The sequence below is a fragment of the Sitodiplosis mosellana genome, unplaced genomic scaffold, assembly GCF_009176505.1.
Source record: "Sitodiplosis mosellana isolate CC-2019 unplaced genomic scaffold, AAFC_SMos_1.0 Smas_scaffold_1, whole genome shotgun sequence".
Classification (NCBI taxonomy): Eukaryota; Metazoa; Arthropoda; class Insecta; order Diptera; family Cecidomyiidae; genus Sitodiplosis; species Sitodiplosis mosellana.
Window position 1 is genome coordinate 8,932,174 of NW_022595244.1, and position 18,660 is coordinate 8,950,833.

Below are 18,660 nucleotides of genomic sequence, written 5' to 3' on the forward strand. Positions count from 1 at the left end.
ACAAAGGAATTGTTTAGTCGAACAGCATCGGCCCGCGAACAAAGCCATTCAGTCAGTCTCAATCAAATCGTCAATGCGTGTGAACGGTAAAATATCCGTTGGCAAGATGTGTTGTGGCAAGTGAAACGAACATATTCTAGTGGAATTTTAGACACAGTCACATAAAGCAAAGTGAATAATTCTTATGAAGAATATCGAGCAAATAGGGCCTCAGTTCTTAAAGCGCGAGATCGAACAAATCGCCCCGCAAATAATTCAACGCGAAGTGAAAAATATCGCCCCAAAAGTTATAAAAACTTTTACACCGTGGTATATTCGCTGGTTCTATTCGCTATTTGGTGACGGGATAAGAGCAATGGCTACATCATCGATCGCTCCCGAAGGGGCAACCACATCAGATAGCGTCGTACGTTGTTTATTTCCGCCTCACATAATCCCATAATTAATGAATTTCACACGATAATAATGATTACCGTATAACCCAATTCTATTTTTTTTTTTAGCTAAAAACGATGGACGCCAATCGATATGCCACAAAGAAAACCATCGCACAAGGAATGCTTGACATTGCATTGCTAACGGCAAATGCATCACAACTCAAATATATTCTGCAAGTTGGCAATAGACACGAATTTTACACACTAATGTTGATTCTAATAAGCCTCTCTATAATTATGCAGGTGATTTACATTTGAAATAGCTTTCATTTCGGTGTGAGACCATTTAGTTGTCGTTTTCAAATATCCATATCGCAAGTTTTATATCAATCAAGGGAAAAAACCAAATTTCGGAACCTTTTAAAGCGTTTGAATAATCGATTTAGTTGTAAATTACCAAGCATTCATATTTGTGGTTGATTTCCGCGTTTCACACGCAATCCCATATTGAGCTCAATCAATCGGGATATTTTCATTGGCTTGTCGCGTCTCCCATCGATTGTATTTTTCCATTGAATCGCATGCATTCCTTGTTCAATACCATTATTGAGTCATTTTGACTTCTTTGCTTATTTAGAGTGTAAACATGTTGCAATGTTTACTTTTTTATTGCCTTTTTTCATTTATTCTTTGCATTGATGTGTAAAAAAAAAACAACACGTTCAAAACCGAAAATAATGTTTGTTTGTTATTTTAACAGGTGTTTTCGGGCGTTTTAAATCTATCATTGAGCTTAATGCGCGACTGTCGCCTTCATTTGATCAAATTCAATAATTCGGCCAATGCTATCAATTATTTGAGATCATTTCTCGCATTTTTTATTGTTTTTACCAATATTTTAGTTTCAGCCTTTGATCCAACTATTGCCCCAGATCCATTATTAACCGATCTTGACGTATGATTTTACATTTTTGTTCTCTTTTTCTTTTAAATTTAGATTTTTTTTCTCGTTATATTTCAATGTGACTCCGTTCATTTCACCGTTTATGTTTTTTTTTTCGTTTCATTTTTGTTTTCTCATTAGAACAACTGACAATGTATCAGTTTGTCGATACTCAAAAGCCAAAAATCAATAAACTCTCCATCAAATATTCATTCGTATGTGAACAGTGCCGGGAGAATAAATTGCTGTAAACTAAAATGTCAAACTAGAAGCTTAAATAGAAATGAGTCAAGTGAGATGAACGAAATAACAATACCGAACAACAACGAAAAAAACCATTATGTACTCAAAGTAACAATGGAATTGTAATTAAACCATTTGTTTTTTCGACGGTTATTCAACCGAATGTGAATTCAATGTGTGCGGATGAATCATAACTTTTTGCGTTTAAACATCGTTTTGCTTTTTGGGTCAATAAAAGGGTTACATGAGATATTTTTGAACTGTATGAAAAAAAAAACCGATGTCGTTAATGCAAACTATTTCGCTAGTGTCATATGGCTGAAACTGTGATTACGAATGCAATTCATTCATTAAAAATTTACAACTCAGCGTTTCATGTTTTGCGATAATGACTGGCGGCTTGCTTCAATGATTTCTTGTTGAAATGCGAGAGAAGAAAAAAAAAACAAATGTGTATGGTATGCATGACTGAACGACACTATGTAAAAATGTGTTGAGTGCCGAACGCTATGCGATTTATGGCTATATCAATGCGACTCATAAGTACTTCCTATCGATGTTTCAGTTATTATTATTATAATAAAACCATACGTTTTGGTAGAAAAGAAATTACTCGCGGTTTTTCCAAATCGGTCAATGCCATATTCAATCGGCTGATTTTCCACTTTTTCTGAGATTTCGAAATTGTACACAAAATCAATTCACGTTTGAATTACACAACAATTTTAATGGATCTATGTAGATAACATTAGCCTCATTCAATTCCAGCATAAATAGTTGATGTGATATTTGAAAAAGAAAACGAAATGGCTCTCACGTCTGAATTCCTTCATTTTTTTTGGTTTAGATAAGAAAACTCACACCAAATTGTTCTATTTTCCTTTCTGTATGTGCGAATCCATGTGGTTCAGCTGATTGTTGGCTTATTATTTATAGTGATTGGAAGCTTAAACATCAACCGAACTAACGAACAAGCTGCCGCCATCATTCTAAATGATGTTATTTTAATTTTAGTATTCGTTATATCGGTCGTTAATGTTATAATTTCGGCATTTGGTATCGAGCACTCGTCAAAACCATTGCAAAAAATACATTGAACCAGAACAAAATACTTAAATTCCAATTTGATTTCTTTCTTTCATCCGATCTATGATTCAATTTAACTGCATTGCCAATTAATAGCCAGCTGATGTAATATTTTAATCGTTTAATTTTACTATTCTTTTTTTCGTTTTATTTTCTCTCTCCTGAATTGTCAGGTGATTGCCGCCTTATTATCAGTGATTCTATCAACAGTCGACATAACCAAATCAAATAAGCAACGTGAATTGGCAAATCGATTATCACACTTGTCGCTTGGTTTTGTTTTAGTTTCCACATTTTGCAATGTTATCAAAATGAACTTCGGCTTAGATCCAGCCATTTAATTTCTAATTATACAAAAATATACCAAAAAAAACCAACACTTAGTTTCAGTCAATTTTTTTTTCGTAGCTATTAATAACGTTCGATTGAGGCGTAACTTTTGACGTCAGAAAACTTCTGATTGATATTTATACATCAACTTTCTAACGGAAATTTTAATTTAAATTGACACTACAACTTAAAATCGCAGTAAACTGATTGATTGCAAAGTTTACATACGACACAACATACCGCATTGGAAAATGTATGATTTTATTGAAAAACAACAAATTTGAAATGGTTTAATTATTATTTGGTTGTTACATTAGCACAACTTCAATCATTTTTTTTAAGTTGAAGACTTTAACATAGAATATTGTTTAGATAAGTGGAACCAACAATGAAATTAATCAAATAACAATCAAAATATACACAATACTGCTTTTGAACCATAGTTAAGTTTTAGTTATTCCATCTTATGTTACTTGATCAAATGCTCGAATAAAGTTTATTCATTTGAACAACACAATCTTTTATTCAAACGATTACCTTGAAGGAAAGGAGTGCGTGTGTATGGCGCATTTTTCAAATGTGTTTCAGTGAAGATTCGCTTTGGTTGCATCGAACGTAAGTGAAAAAGTGTTGGCAATCTGTATTCTTTTATTAGCAGCATTCGGTTGCAATGTTCAATGAACATTGTTCATCGGATATTCATTTGTGTGAAAACTGGAAAAATGATGAAAGAAACTAGTTTAAAAATCATTCAACTTCAATGTTGGTCCTATTAAACTAAAATAAAACATCTATGAGAATCAAAAATCCCATTACATCTCCATAAATTGGCTACTCTAATCAATTGAACCCAGTGAACTGTAGTGAATCTTCCAGTAAATTTGAAAACTAGCCAACAAACATTGTTGTATTGACTCATCGTCCAATTCATTCCAAAATGCTGTCACTTTTGAGCGAAATGAACAATCAAAACACCAAACAAATTCCGAAGCGACGTCAACTTCACGGCATTCACAATGAAAATTGAAAAAACATAACCTTAACGTCGGTGGTGTTTGTTCTTTGTGAGACTGTTCTCTCTCTCTTATGTTATTTTTAGTTTTTGTGTTTATTTCTTCGTTTTGTTTTTTAACTCTCTATAAAATTCAATTTAAAAATAAAAGAAAATCAATTGTGAAAATTCGTCCGTTTTATTTGTTATCGCCGATTGAAGAGTTTTGTCGTTAAGAGCAATTATTGTTGATTTGGTGTTTGTTGAAAAAATATTTATATGTGCAAAATGAAATGATTGGATCTTCTTGTTGAAAACAAATCGTCTCTATGTTGTATATGAACACTGTGTGTATTGAAAGAGCGCTTGGCACTTGGCATTTCAATCGAAAATTCAGTGGACGAGAGTGTAAGAGAGAGAGTGAAAAGAAAATCAAAAGAAGTCAACAACAAATCTCTAGTAAAATGTTGTATGTGCAATGTTGACTTTGAGAATGGGGTAAGCATTTCGGAAAAGTGTGTTTTTTTATCTCTTTTATAATTTCATTTTCTCTTCATTGAGAAATGTTTGTGGAAAAAGTCCCTTCAAACTGGTTGTACTGGTGGCTAGAATCATGAGTGCCTAGCGAAAACATTGGTTTTTGGGGATATAATGTTGACAAAAATGGTTTTAAGAGAAACTTTCTCTAAATTATTCATGAAAAAATATTCAAAGTAAATCGAAGAGCGGTGCATTCAATTTGTGAAAGATGGTTGCAAAGGTTACTGTGTAAAGGAATTTTTATCCAAAGGAATTTCACATCACGAGATTAAATGAAACAACAAATTCAACCAATAACTACTTGAGTGTTACACATTTCCGCGTTACAATAGCAAACAAATGCGCATTCTTTGGCATAAAAATCTGCATTAGGTGAAGATTAAATTCAATATTTGCATTTGGCACATACGATAACATGGCTTCGATTGGCTGATTATTGACCGATTTCCCCTTTCATCGCCACTTTCTTTAACACGTAGCGCCTGCTGTCAAATTGATATACCTGTTGTTATTCAATTCAATATTGACATATCGCGACATTTTAAACAACAGAAAGAGAAAAAAAAGCAAGAATAGAAAAAAACAACAACACAAAATTGATTTCTATTGCTACTTAAGCTCATCGATAGTCGATTGTCTCAATTGACTTGGCACATACCGATCAATTCGCCGTGAGATAATCGATTGAACACAGAAAAAAAACGAGTGAAAATTACATGTTCAATTTTACAACTTTACAATCAGTGAGAGACAATTCAATCGTCGTCGTCGTCGTCGTTGCGTTGTGTTTTTTCTCCATCTCTCTCTCTCTCTCTCTCTCTTTCTCACACACTACTTCTTCAAACATCATAAAACTTGTTCCGGTCAAGTCGATTCGAAATGAAGCTGTCAATCATTGTGCAAATTCATATTTCTGTTGTCGAAACCGAATGCCGTACCGATTAAAACAGAGATAGAGAGAAGCGAAAAAAAGTAGAAACATTTGGTCATCTAAAGATGCCGACAAAGGATCAACTGCACTAAAATACGTTGTTACAAAAGAATACAAAAGGCGATACATGCACATTTCAATTTTTTCCAAAATGCATATGACTCGCTCTGCATGTGTATATCAGCATGTTAATTTTTGGGCAAACTGCTGAAACCTCGACGAAGAACACATCTCTTGAAACGCCGTTGACGACAACGACGACGACGACAACAAAAAATGCCGCATTTCTATGCACAGAAATGTGGTCACAACTCCAAAATACAATAACACACGATTTGCTTCGTACGACAACAGCAACAACACCAACACCAACACCAGCATGGCTGTTGTTGCCGCCGCACACACTACACCGAGTGAAACAGTGTATCTGAACAACACGAACGCTGTGTGCAAGGACATAGAGCAACGAAAAGGCAATAAAAACGAACACGCTACACCTAATGCACAAAGAAAATAACAAACGAAGCCGAAAATACAATTGACTGTGCTAATGCGTACATCGCAATGTATACAAACAGCAATCTATTCAGACGATTTTTTTTTTATGTTTTTATAGTTCTCTTCTCTTTCTCTCTGTGTTGTTGTATTTTTTTCGGTGTGCTACCTGCTAGCGTCGTCTTTCCAGTGCACTGATAAATTTTCGTTCAGTTGAATTTTACTGTTTGCAATTAGACTAGAAATAAATAGTTGGTTCGACAGGATTTTTTTTTCGTTGGATCGTTGTTTACATTTTTGGATGTTTTCTTTTTTCGAGTTGCTAACCAAGCTGTCGTGTAGAAGTGCTGCAGTTTTTCCCCACGTTTATTATAAAGAAATACAATTTGTTGACTGCGTTTTGTGCACTGTGAAAAGTAATTTAAAAGATCTGTTGATTAGTTCTATATACAATGATGTGTGTGTGCTTCTTCTTTTTGCTCCGTCGTTGCAGTATTTCGGATTGTGCAAGTAATAAAATGTAAAGTATATCGCACGAGTTTTATGGCACATTACGTTTCTTCTTTTTTTTGCCTTTTCAATCGGCAAGAAACAAAGTGTATGATAGTTGCTCATTTCTGTGTAGAGACTTTGAACGATCAATTGATTTTTTTTCAGTTCAAGTTTGTAAAAAGAGTCAATTTCAAAGGGAAAAAAATCAGAAGAAACAAGAGACAAGTGAAAAGAAACATATTGCGATTTGTCTATATCAACCACACATCGATTTTACTGTGTCAGAGAGAAATAGTGTGCAAAAGAAAAACGGGAATAAAATACAGGCCGAAAATCACACGTTTCACAGAATTGGAATTTCGGCAATAACACGATAATATCTCTCTGATTCGCTGCATAAATCCGTTTATTGCCTTCCATAAATCATTTCCAAATCAATGAATACCGTGTACAATATGCGGAATAGCTGCATCATTCGTGCATGAAAAATAGTTTGGATTTTATCTCAAAAGGAATCAGACTCCCCACGCCGCAAATCACTTCGTTATGTGATTTGAACATTGTTTTATAGTTTGCAGTTGAAGCACAAGAATACCAAAGTGTCGCGATGCATAGCAAGAAATGCGCTCAGGAAATATCAAGACAAATATTTGTGGGCCATGTACCAAAATGAAATAGATTCAGGGACATACAAGATGGATGTAATACAAGATGTTCTTCTTAAAAGTCATAAAATGTTTACCGAAATCAAGAGAGAAAAATAGACGAACGGCGACAAGATAAAACTGTTAACTGTATATATGAATAGGATTGAAATTGGACGACGCGACAGTCAACATGTTCAAACATTACACAGGAACAAGCGCACATTTACTTTTTTCCTCAAAGAACGGTTGGCAGCATCAATTTCCGTATGTTTATCTTAAAGTTTTCATTCACTTCAATTCACAGTTCGCATTTCAAACTTCGTTTTTATTTAGATTCTTTTCATTTTAATCATTTTCCCATTGTTTTTCTTGAATAATCGTTTAATAATTGGCGAACGCGCAATTGCGGCATGTTCAGAATTTGCGAAAACGCGGAAAATGTTCAGAATTTTGGTTCTTTTTTCACTCGCGAAACATTTGATCCCATTTTTTGGATAAAAATCTAATCTTTTTCAATAGAAATGAAATTGAATGAAAATCTTCCAAATTTGATGATAAAATTGAATAAATTGTGTGTGTTTCGTAGTGTTTCTTTGATAATGTTGACTTGATTTTACTCTTCAAAGTTGATTCGTCAAAGGTTAATCGTTTGGTATTCCAATCACAAAAATCTCAATTAGGCGGCTAGCTAGTAGTCAATTTTTTTTTTTCACACGGTTTCATATTGAAAATCTGCTTCATTTTAAACATAGACCGACTTCTTAATGCAAAAATTGAATTAAACATTTTCACTTTAATACTCGAGTCGGCATCTGTGTGAGCGAATGCATAAGTAGATCCTTTTTTCCTATGCAAGTACAGAAATTACGGCTATAACGACATAATTGGATGTATCATGTTAATGATGCCACTGTTATCTTAAACTTGTACGTGTGACGTATCTGTTCAATTCAAATCTGCATTTCACTCTAAAAATTTTGCAATACGGCCTTTTGAAGTTTATGTCAGCTTCGCTTTACATACAAAGAGACTGATTATTCACTAAAAATGCCGAATAAACTCCAAACTGACACATTTAAATGCACAAAATTCGTGGGCAAAAGTCGCGCTTTGTAAAAAAAAGACGAAATCATGGAATGAAACATCCAATAAAGGAGATGAAAAAAAAACATGGCCGCCTCTGATTGAAGCGGTGATGCTGCCTTTTAAGCAGCCTGCTTTTTTACCAATTCACCAATTTTTTTTATGACTTCCCCCCCATATAGACGAACAATAGCGGTAGTAAATAATGGTCGGTCTTTTACATAAATAAAATATGTGCGAGTCGTCGAGTTTGAAGCGTTGATTCAGTATTTGCATCGCAGTTGCTTTGTGAGAGAGTTCATTAAAACGTACATTTTATTCAAGAGGATAATATGAATCTGATGACGTATTGACTTCATTGTGAGACATTAATAGAGTCGCTAACAGAGTGTAGTAATGAAGTTAACTTTTAGATACAAATATCAATTTGCGGCAGAATGTTGATCTGAATGTCATACGAATTTACAACGTAAAATCGAATGCGATTTAAGAATTTATAGTCTTCTTAATGAAATCAATTAGGCAAAGAGGCAAAAAGCTATTTTGCATCATCCCATACAAATTGCTAAGAAACTGGAACAAGAAGCAATTGAATTTCAAACGCTCAATTGACTTTCACTCAGAGCCGTAGAGATTTTTCGTCTATTTCCTTGAAAACTTCAGTGTTAATTCTCCTCTAAGCACAACACTTGCAGCCATGACTTGAATGTGTCAGTGAACAAAGAAGCGAAAGAAGATTTACGCTCGGTTATCCAAACACCGTCTGAATATTAGTGCAAAAGACAAATATTGATGTGTTTTTTTCAAACAGAATATTCCCGATTTCGTTCGTTTTGCATTCTCTTTTTTCGTACATTTTCGTAAAGGTCAATTACTTGACCGCAAAAAGAAACCCTGTTAAAATTAGTACCCATTTGACTGACCGAGGCAAAGTAGTAATATCCAATTACCAATAATTAACAGCCAATGGTTGGTTGGTACTTCGTAGAACTATTTCTATATCGATCATTTGTTTTTGTTTTTCTCTGCAATCTCCAAGAAACGTACATGTGTTTTGCTATAAAAAAAATTTTACTAAACAAATGTGACACGATTAATCATGTGCCTCGGTAAAACTACCTAGCAAAAATTGATTCTTGGAATCTATTAAGGAAATTTTAAGCAAAATAGCATTTGAAGTATAATTTGAATGGATTATTTTTCTTCCGGTAATATCCACTTATTTGAATAGAACATACGTTCTACGTTGAATACAAATCATCCATCGATTCAATCACCAAAGAAAATAATTCAATATCAATCCAAGAAATATTGTTTTTTTTTTTCATTCAACAACCACATTTCAATAATTTGACGAAGCAAAATGGATGCATGTATGCTGACTTTACACAAACGCCGTGTATACTAAGGGCGCTACACTAAAAAACTCCAATATTTTCCATTTAATACATAAAACTATGTACAATCGAACACAATGCATACGCCTGCACAGCAAGCAAACTCGCCAAAATCGTGCATTTTCAAGTATTTTCCCTCGAAATGTGATTGAGGGATGTTCAGACAATCACTACATCATATACCTACATATATGTATATGATTTTATGTATTGCGCGCCGCGCACCCACCAGAAATGATTTCAATTCTTGGACAAGAGACGATGCAAGCGAAGAGATGAAAAAATCTCGAATTGGGTGCAGTTTTAATCACTTAGTCTTGCTAAACACATTCAATCACAAACAGTTATATCGGTTCACTGGAATATACTCCGCGAATGTGAAACGTTTTTCCTTCGATGAAATAAAGAATTTGACGGAAAAGAATACAGAAGAAGACGGTTGAAAAACCGTAAATTTCAACTTGATAGACACGCAGCACGAATAATAATAAAAAAAAATCAAAATTCGAAAGAACCATAAAAAAGGCACGATCGGATTACGTATCGCCTATTGTTTTCATAAAACCATATTTTTTTTCATGTTTCAAACAAAGAGTGCGTTATGACGTGGACTCATAATTTCGGTTGAAAAGAAAAGAAGAAATATAAACGAATTAACAATAAAAAAAAGCGGTTTAGAAATTGAATTCGGAAGTGCACCTCATTTATAAATCAAATCAAATAAATTCGTTTCAACGATCAATTGAATTCTCATCAGAGGCATCAGCGATTTTGAACTCGGAAAGTGAAGTTTTTGAAAAATGAATGATTCAAAAAATTGAAAGTGCTGAAAAAGGTAGACGATTTAGTTGAAATAATCGCAACAAATATGAAACTTTTTCTCTAACTCAAACAGTTTGAATTGAATAAGGAATAAGTTGGAACAAAGAACATTTCAAGTGTTTGCTTCCATCTACTCACGATATTCTTGGTGTCAATTTGATAGAAAAAGAAATATTCGGTTCTAAACTGCGAATCTTTCCCCAAATCCACCTATGAATATGAAAGAGAGTTCAAATATTGTTCAGTGTGTGTCAGCCTACTTTTCAACCAGTTGATTCAAATGAAGCCAACGAAAATTATCGCAAACGATGCAGAGAAGCGCTTCATTTGCAAAATCCGAATAATAATTCACAAAGTCATTATTCCCCAATTTGATTTAACTGTTTTTTTCCTGTTGTGAGCACCATTGAATTTCGCTCTAAAAAGCAGTCTCTTTGTATGGCACATAATAAACGCAAGCCTACCAACAAGTTTGAAAAAGGAGAGAAAAATAGAGATTTTTTGAGTATAAAAAGCGAATGGTACACAATTATGTTGCTCTTATTTGCGGCGTTGGTAGCATTACACAATGCCGTGGTTAAGAGCATCTATGTACCGTACATACGCGCTTATGTTCTAGCAAGGCGGATGGCATAGCATGACGTTTTCAGTTGAATTGAAGCGCTGTGATTGGGTCGACGGTCGCATTAGCGTCGCCCAATCACATAGCCGAAAAATAGGGGGTAGCATTTATATGTTCTTTTATTCCGCTTAGTATTTTTCGGCTCAAATTACTTTTTACATACACATTGCCATTGCTATTGTGCAATGAAGAACAAAAGACTGAAGTCTGCAGGCTAATATCGTGAATGTGACTTTTTTTGTGGAATATAAATTAGTCAGAAGAGAAAGAAAGAAAAACAAATATTCCAGTTAGAAAGGAGACATTTTTAACATAAATTTTTCCTCATTTTCAGGCCTTCATCTTGATGCCTTTTGAAAACAATCGCAAAGAAAATCAAAAACACAAATCACAAACATCATACAAAAAAATTACCACAAATACGTTAAGAAAATTGTTATTTTGAAACGAAAATTTCGCAAGAAGCCACAAGTTCAAATAAATTATTGTAAGAAATAAAAAGAAATTTTAATGGGAAAAAACGATTGAATTAAACATTTTGGATTGGTAAAACGGTTGAAGATGAGATATGACGGCGTTTGGACGGTGAATGTTTGATACAAAATCGATCGAAAGGACGAAACACGGAAAATTGCCAGCCAATTTTAAGTGGAATGAGCCAGACGACAAAGAAGCAATCGAACGAGTTTAATGAATATGATAGTGGTAATGGGCCTAGACCTCCTGTGCCTGGTAAAGAAAGTGAAGCTACGAAGATGACCACCGAAGGTGCTTCAAATAGCACATCCAGTTCAAATTCAAATTCGAATCGTTCGCCCGATGCGGAATGCTCATTTTCGGCACGTATTCGAAAATGGCAGGAAAGCTTTGGGTGTCTGTTGGCCGACAACGAAGGCGTCGAATTACTGTTAAAATTCGTCGAAGAAGAGGCCGGCCTCAATTCAATCCATTACATTAGACTAAAATTATATTTTGCTGTCGAGGGATTGAAGCTGCAACGCGAAGAGAAGATAATTCGTAAACTGATTCGTAGAATAAGGTAAAGTTTACCAGCGGCTACCTATTGTTGCAAAGGTCAAGTTGAATTGTGATTGTATTACTTTTTTCTTAATTTTTGTATCAGTGATGAAATAACACGCGGTCAAATCGAAATATCACCCGAGCTTCGCACCACCATCACCGGTATCGTTCTAAAGAAATCTCCGCCAAACACAAACATTTTCGACGACTTACAACAACAATTGAAAGAAACAATTGCGTCCTCATCGTATCGAACATTTTTGCTCTCGGCATTTTTTATCGATTATGTTGAAGAGCAGAAAAAGAAGTACGAACCGAAACCACGCATCACAGCTGCCAGTTTAGCAAGTGCAATGAATAATGTTGCGGTTGCGAGCAGTTCTGCCGACGGTGCAACGGGCTTTAGCCGCCCAATGACCGTTGAACTGTCACCCTTGTTAACGTCTTCGAATTTACAAACATTGCATGAAGATGCCGAACTTACTTTAAGCAAAGAGCCTACTTTAACGAAAACAACGACTGATCGACCTATGCCAAAGCTAACAGAGGGACTCCTGTTAGTTACACAAAATAGAAGACTGGAAGTTAGACCGGAAGGGTAGGTGTTGAATGAATTCAACTTTACTAATTCGCAAAGTTGTAGTTTTATTTTGAGAATTTTTTCATGCTTCATTGGATTTGATTCGTTTATTTTGGTTTTTAGTTAACTATTTTGCGTTTTTTTTCTTCTTCTTTTTTTTTCAAATTGAATTTTTTATGCTTTTGACCACACACACAAACGAACACGATTTCCACCACGATTACACGTTGATTTTATGCATGTAGTGCGCACGGGTACACATACAATGTACCGTTAAATTCGTCTTTTAATCCAGTATCTCGACAAGGTTCTGAACAACAGAGTTGTAGTTCAGCTAGTTTGACCGACTCTGAAGTAAATTCAAAGTGAGTTTTATGTTTTAAGTTTTGTTTTCAATTTTTCTTTAGTTTAGACTAGACATTTTGTTTTCGCTTTTTAATTTTGATTCGCACCACATATATTTTGAACGTAAAACAAATCTCCGTTAGGTGTAAAAAAGATAAAAAGTTGAAAGATTTATTTATAAGAGATGTGAGACACCTCTATGGAAGGAAGGAAGGAATGAAATTAATTGTTGCAATTTAAATTGAATTTTCGTGACAAAAACAGAGACGGAAAACCATATTTCCACCGAAGACCGATGCCAATAGAAGATATGCGAAAGTGTATGAATGGACCGATTGCGTCACACAAAACCGCGGTTTATCCATTGGCCCAAGGATCGAAGGAACGTACCAAGACACCGCCACCCATTTCAAAATCGAAAATGGAACAAGCATCACATCCATTGGACGCAGCGGAACTGTGTAAAAAATTAACGGCATTGAAAGAGGAACTGGATAAGAAGGGTGAGCGGTTACACCGTATATTGAGTGATAAATTGCAATCAGCGCAACCGAGAGAATTTCCGCTCGTTGAAGAGGATGACCAATCAATTTTAGATCATCATGTCAGTCGCGTTTTTTCACCTGGTGATTCGACACCTGGTAACGAGTCTCCCCGGCATCTGCAAAAAAATCATCATCGCTCCAACGAAATGAGTTCTTCCACACCCGATTTTGGTAAGCCAACCACATACCGTACAGCAATCGAATCATTATTTCCAGTATTATTCATGGATATTATTTTCTCGTACAGCTACTCAACAACAAATGCGACATTCGAGATCGATTCCGGAGCATGCTGGGCTGTTCGGTAGTTCTAAGACTAAAGTTCACAATATGTGGTCTTCACAAAATATTGATAGTGGAATCGATAGTTTATATGCAGCCACTGCGCCATATAGAGCAAAGGAAACGCGATCAATGTAAGTTTTGAAATTGCGAAATATTCAACTGATCAGTTTTTTTTTTCTTCAAGTAAAATCAATCGTAATGAAATTTAAACAACAAAAACACTACCTATTTCACCTGCAGTGAACAATGGTCCAATGAGACAATGCGTAAAACATCGAAAGAGGATTCGAGAAAGACACGAAACAAAATGCCACCACCACCAAGCTATCAAGCTTGCATTATGCCGACATCATTTAGCCATCAAACCAACTCATTACCACGGATGCATGAAGAGGAGAAACATTTCACACTCGTTGTTTATAATTATGAAGATGAGAAGATACCATATCGATCAAAAATACCGACAATTGGCAACCAATTAACATTGAAGCAATACAAGGAACATTTACCGAAGAAAGGAAATTACAGGTAATTTTCATTACTCTTCATACATCAAATTCGTATTGAAATCAAACCGAAAATTGAATCATTTTGAAAATGCGATGTTTAAATCGAATGAATCACTCTTTTCCGTAGATTTTATTTTATTACCACTTGCGATGACCCAGAGAGTCCAATCATTCAGGAGGAAGTGACCGACGATATGGACCTGCTACCATTGCATGATGGCAAAGTTTGTGGCTACGTCAAGTCCATCAATTAATCATCATTAATGTTTCTAAGTTCAGCACATTTAGATAGTTTCAACGGCATCCGACGTTTTTCATTGCATGATAAAAAAAAAACTAATTTATTTGCATAAATAACATGGTAAAACTGAAACAATGTCCAAGCAAACGAACGACTGTTCCCCTTCCCCCCATTTTTTTTTAGAAAATTAAATACTAAGTAAATCGTAGGCACATAAGAATCGAATCACACGAAGTCTCTGAACGTTTTCTTGCACGGAAACGATTGAACGAAAACGGATTGCCTATCCACCTGATGATAGATAATTTTGTTACGTCGCTTCGGTAAATTATTATAAGTCATAGTAATTGTCCCAATTTGCTTCCAACATGATAAATGCCTAGCCAGTATCTGTATACTGGTGTGTTTATCCTAACATTTTATATTGACCAAGGCCAGAATTTGATCATGATTTTTTTTCCTCAAATTTTTTTTCCCAATTTCCCGTTTTTTGATGCTCTCTTAATTCGGCAACAAATACCGTTTGACATCAAGAATACATTGTTGGGTTCGTTTTCCTCGCTTGATTGCCATCAAAAAAATATTAGTATCGATTGCACACAATTGGCAATATTCGAAAGCCGTAGCCATGCATCTTTATTTGTAGTCGAATGTTCAGTTATAGCGCGTAGAATAAGAGAGAAAGTATTCTGATATTTCATATAGAGAACGAGCCACTATATTCTTTTAAAAGAAGTTTCGCAGTTAAAACAAAAATTACCTACCGTAAAACTCGAGTTGCAAGTAAGAGAAGGAAATGGTGTTGTCGTCTCGATGTGGATGGATTGGCGTGAAAATTCATTCATTCAAAATTCCAACCGATTCAGAAAGAGTAAATTTTTATTATTGCCACGACGATTCTGTTTGCGTTGAATCGGCAGGCCGAAAGCAAATGAAAATCAACACACGGATTTATTCAATTCGAATTTTTCAAAATGACACAGACTTGATTATTTCTCACAAACAAAGGAGATTTTTTATTTCTTCCATACAGAATATTTATCTACCAATTGCATTTGGTTCATTGTTTTTTTTCTCTGTATAAATTGCCACATATCTATCTATAAATGAAACTTCCATTTAATCCACATCAATCGCATTCACAGCCTTCACCGACCCCATATTTACAAAACAAAACAAATTATTTTAATTTGCTATACATATGCCACAAATAACCGGTACACGGTCTTTTTTTTCGTAAAATTAAGTCTTAGAAGAAACAATATCGAACAAACGAAAATCAAAATAGTTTTTAGTATGTAATTTAGAGAAACATGCTTCGAAAATACATTTCGAATATACGTATATACATAGAGAGAAAGAGTGTATGATTTTTTTTTCTTCTTCGGAGAATCGAATACGAAAAGCCACTTATTTACATTTAAACATAATGATAATATTAAAAAGAATCATCCACGAAGAAAATGAAATAATTTAAACGGTCCAAATCTAACAGTGACAGTGCTACTTAAACTAATATGAACCATTTTGTATGATTTTTTTTAAACTTCAATAGAATAAATAATAATTTTCATATAAAGCAATAAAATCAAAAAAGGTAAGCGACAAAAATGGTGTTTTCATTTAAGAACCATGGCATTGATGGAAAAAATACAATTTGAGCGGTAAGTGAACGAGGACGCTATTCCATTGCATATTTTATTTTTATACGTGTGGAAATGTCAAATTCATTCCACTGGAATATGTTTGACAGTGCCGCCACTGAAAAACTCACTCAAAACAATTCATTTACTTTGACATAACCCATCAAAAACGATACACAAACAGACCGGTCAGAAATACATTTTTACAGCAAAGAGTAATCACAAATACATTTTTACATCGCAAACCAAGTGAATAAAATGCCAGATTCTGTAGATAAAAAGAATATTTTAAAAAATCGTGAACTTTTATATCGGTTGATTATCAGGTAAGTGTGTTTGATGTGCTTTCAAACTGGGAGATTTTGTCGAATATATTTTATATGCTTCAGTCAATTGTTCTACGATGGTCATCATAATATTGCGGTTGAATTGGGAACGCTAGTTCGAGCCGATCCACCATGCCCACCAAGTGATAAATTACTGCACGCAGTCGTCCAAGGTCTTGCCATTCAAGATCAATCAAAAGAGAATATCAACATTTACAAAGACAACGTGTTTTGTGGCATTGATTTGGAATTCGAAACCGAAGGCACTGCAATTGCTCCCGAGCCCGCCTCATATGAGACTGCCTATGTTACATCCCATAAACAGGCATGTCGTGCCGGTGCATTCAGTCACGATGGACAATTGGTGGCTACGGGCAGTGTGGATGCTAGTATTAAAATCTTGGACGTTGAGCGTATGCTTGCAAAATCAGCACCCGAAGAAACTGAAACCGGTCGCGGTGAACAACAAGGTCATCCCGTCATTCGTACACTCTACGATCACACCGATGAGGTTTCATTCCTTGAATTCCATCCAAAAGAACCAATTTTGGCGTCTGGCTCAAGGGATTGCACCGTTAAATTGTTTGATATCTCAAAGGCGTCCGTGAAAAAGGCACACAAAGTATTGACGGTGAGTGATTAAAAGGGAAAAAGATAAACAAAAATCCAAAACAAAAAAAAAACAAATTGAACACAGCAATATTAAAATTTAATACTTGAAAACGATTGAAGAGAAACATTGTGTTTTCAGGATTGCCAAGCGGTTCGCTGTTTAACATTTCATCCGACGGGTGATTACGTAGCCGTCGGCACCGATCACAATGTAGTGCGTGTCTATGACGTCAACACTGCTCAATGTTTTGTAAGCGCAATTCCATCACAACAACACAACTCGAGTGTTACATGTGTGAAATATGCGTCGAATGCCAAGATTTATGCCACCGGCAGTTTGGACGGCACCATTAAAATATGGGATGCAATCAGCGGACGTTGTATCAATACATTTGACAAGGCTCATGACGGTGCTGAAGTCTGTTCGGTGGCCTTTACACGCAATGCCAAGGTTGGTTCTGTTTATAAACATGATTTTTGAGCTAATATTTCAATGCAATCACATAATTTATCATAATTGTTTGTTCTGCAGTATCTTTTGTCATCGGGAAAGGATTCGCTGGTAAAATTATGGGAGTTGAGCACGAGCCGTTGTCTGATTGCATACACTGGCGCTGGGACAACCGGTAAACAAGAGCATAACACTCAGGCAATTTTCAATCACACCGAAGATTATGTACTCTTCCCCGACGAAGCCACCACATCGTTATGCTCGTGGAATTCACGAAACGCTTCACGTTTGCATTTAATGTCACTTGGCCATAATGGCCCTGTACGATACATTGTTCATTCACCAACACAACCAGCATTTCTGACTTGTTCAGATGATTTCCGCGCTCGTTTCTGGTATCGACGCACCAACGTTCAAACATAAATTCATATTTCATTGCTTTTATCAAACATTTCCGTTTATTGTGGACAAATATATTAATATTCAGACCAAAAAAAAACTCGTCTCGTTTCATTTTATTTTTATTTTTCTCCGTTAAAATTGATAAAAACGTTCAAAGGTGCATTGTTTTGGTTTTAAAAATATAGGAAATGGGGATTTGGAATTGGGATTGGATTCACAGAGGTAGTCAACGAAAGTCTAGTCACTTTATTTGGTTTTCATTATTTACATTGTGCAATTATAATTCGAAATATGATTGCAACGGAAAATATTATTGCCTGAAAATTCAATGTTCGGCATTTGGCTGTGCAAAAAGCTAGCTGTGATCTGTGCATTACATGACAATTACAATACAATTACATCTATTCATATCTCTATTCATCAGCGCTGACTTGTGATTGAACGACGGTGTTCACGTAGAGTTCAGGTTGAGTGACGGTTGCTTGAAGTTCGGCAACTGGACGGAATTGAAGCTGTGCAAGGAGAGAGTTATCAACAACACTTGGTTGAGTCAAGTAATTCACTCGTTGAATGGATCCGCTTGGCAATTGAATGTAGTATGATCCCTCTTGTTGAATAGCACCGAATTGGGCTGGGGCAACGAGTGGAGCAGCAACAACTGGGGTGGCGAATTGTGTTGGTGCAACTGGGGTGGCGAATTGT

General features: G+C 35.3%; 4 protein-coding genes across 11 annotated transcripts in view; 3 read left to right on the plus strand and 1 right to left on the minus strand.

Annotated features, from left to right (window-relative positions):
• Nucleotides 1-11: 11 nt before the first annotated feature.
• Nucleotides 12-3,488, plus strand: LOC129573971 (ninjurin-2). Of its 4 annotated transcripts, none has more exons than XM_055455221.1 (4): nt 12-406; nt 504-680; nt 1,138-1,332; nt 1,462-3,488. In XM_055455221.1, exons 1-4 carry the CDS (start codon nt 185-187, stop codon nt 1,468-1,470), a joined length of 603 nt encoding a protein of 200 aa, XP_055311196.1. In that variant the 5' UTR covers nt 12-184; the 3' UTR covers nt 1,471-3,488. The 4 variants fall into 4 exon arrangements, with proteins under 4 accessions (XP_055311196.1, XP_055311188.1, XP_055311214.1 ...); XM_055455213.1 differs by having other exon boundaries at nt 2,823-3,488; XM_055455239.1 differs by lacking the exon at nt 1,138-1,332 and having other exon boundaries at nt 2,475-3,488.
• A 478-nt stretch (nt 3,489-3,966) lies between these two features.
• On the plus strand, nt 3,967-16,135 carry LOC129573919 (axin). 5 transcript variants are annotated; one of them, XM_055455097.1, is made up of 9 exons: nt 5,991-6,456; nt 6,594-7,320; nt 11,334-12,038; nt 12,123-12,617; nt 12,845-12,964; nt 13,209-13,660; nt 13,737-13,905; nt 14,015-14,302; nt 14,411-16,135. In XM_055455097.1, the coding sequence occupies exons 3-9, from the start codon at nt 11,653-11,655 to the stop codon at nt 14,535-14,537; spliced, it is 2,037 nt and encodes a 678-aa protein (XP_055311072.1). In that variant the 5' UTR covers nt 5,991-6,456; nt 6,594-7,320; nt 11,334-11,652; the 3' UTR covers nt 14,538-16,135. The 5 variants fall into 5 exon arrangements, with proteins under 5 accessions (XP_055311082.1, XP_055311109.1, XP_055311101.1 ...); XM_055455116.1 differs by having other exon boundaries at nt 6,035-6,352; nt 7,000-7,320; XM_055455107.1 differs by lacking the exons at nt 5,991-6,456; nt 6,594-7,320 and adding an exon at nt 3,967-4,468.
• A 161-nt stretch (nt 16,136-16,296) lies between these two features.
• Nucleotides 16,297-18,358, plus strand: LOC129573949 (cleavage stimulation factor subunit 1). Its single transcript, XM_055455163.1, has 4 exons — nt 16,297-16,493; nt 16,557-17,124; nt 17,245-17,556; nt 17,638-18,358. Exons 1-4 carry the CDS (start codon nt 16,426-16,428, stop codon nt 17,977-17,979), a joined length of 1,290 nt encoding a protein of 429 aa, XP_055311138.1. The 5' UTR covers nt 16,297-16,425; the 3' UTR covers nt 17,980-18,358.
• Nucleotides 18,359-18,371: 13 nt separating this feature from the next.
• Nucleotides 18,372-18,660, minus strand: part of LOC129578380 (uncharacterized) — a 1,005-nt gene continuing 716 nt past the window's right edge. The window contains exon 2 of the mRNA XM_055466857.1: nt 18,372-18,470. Coding sequence (XP_055322832.1) covers nt 18,372-18,470 — 99 coding nt within the window. The remainder of the gene's footprint in view (nt 18,471-18,660) is intronic.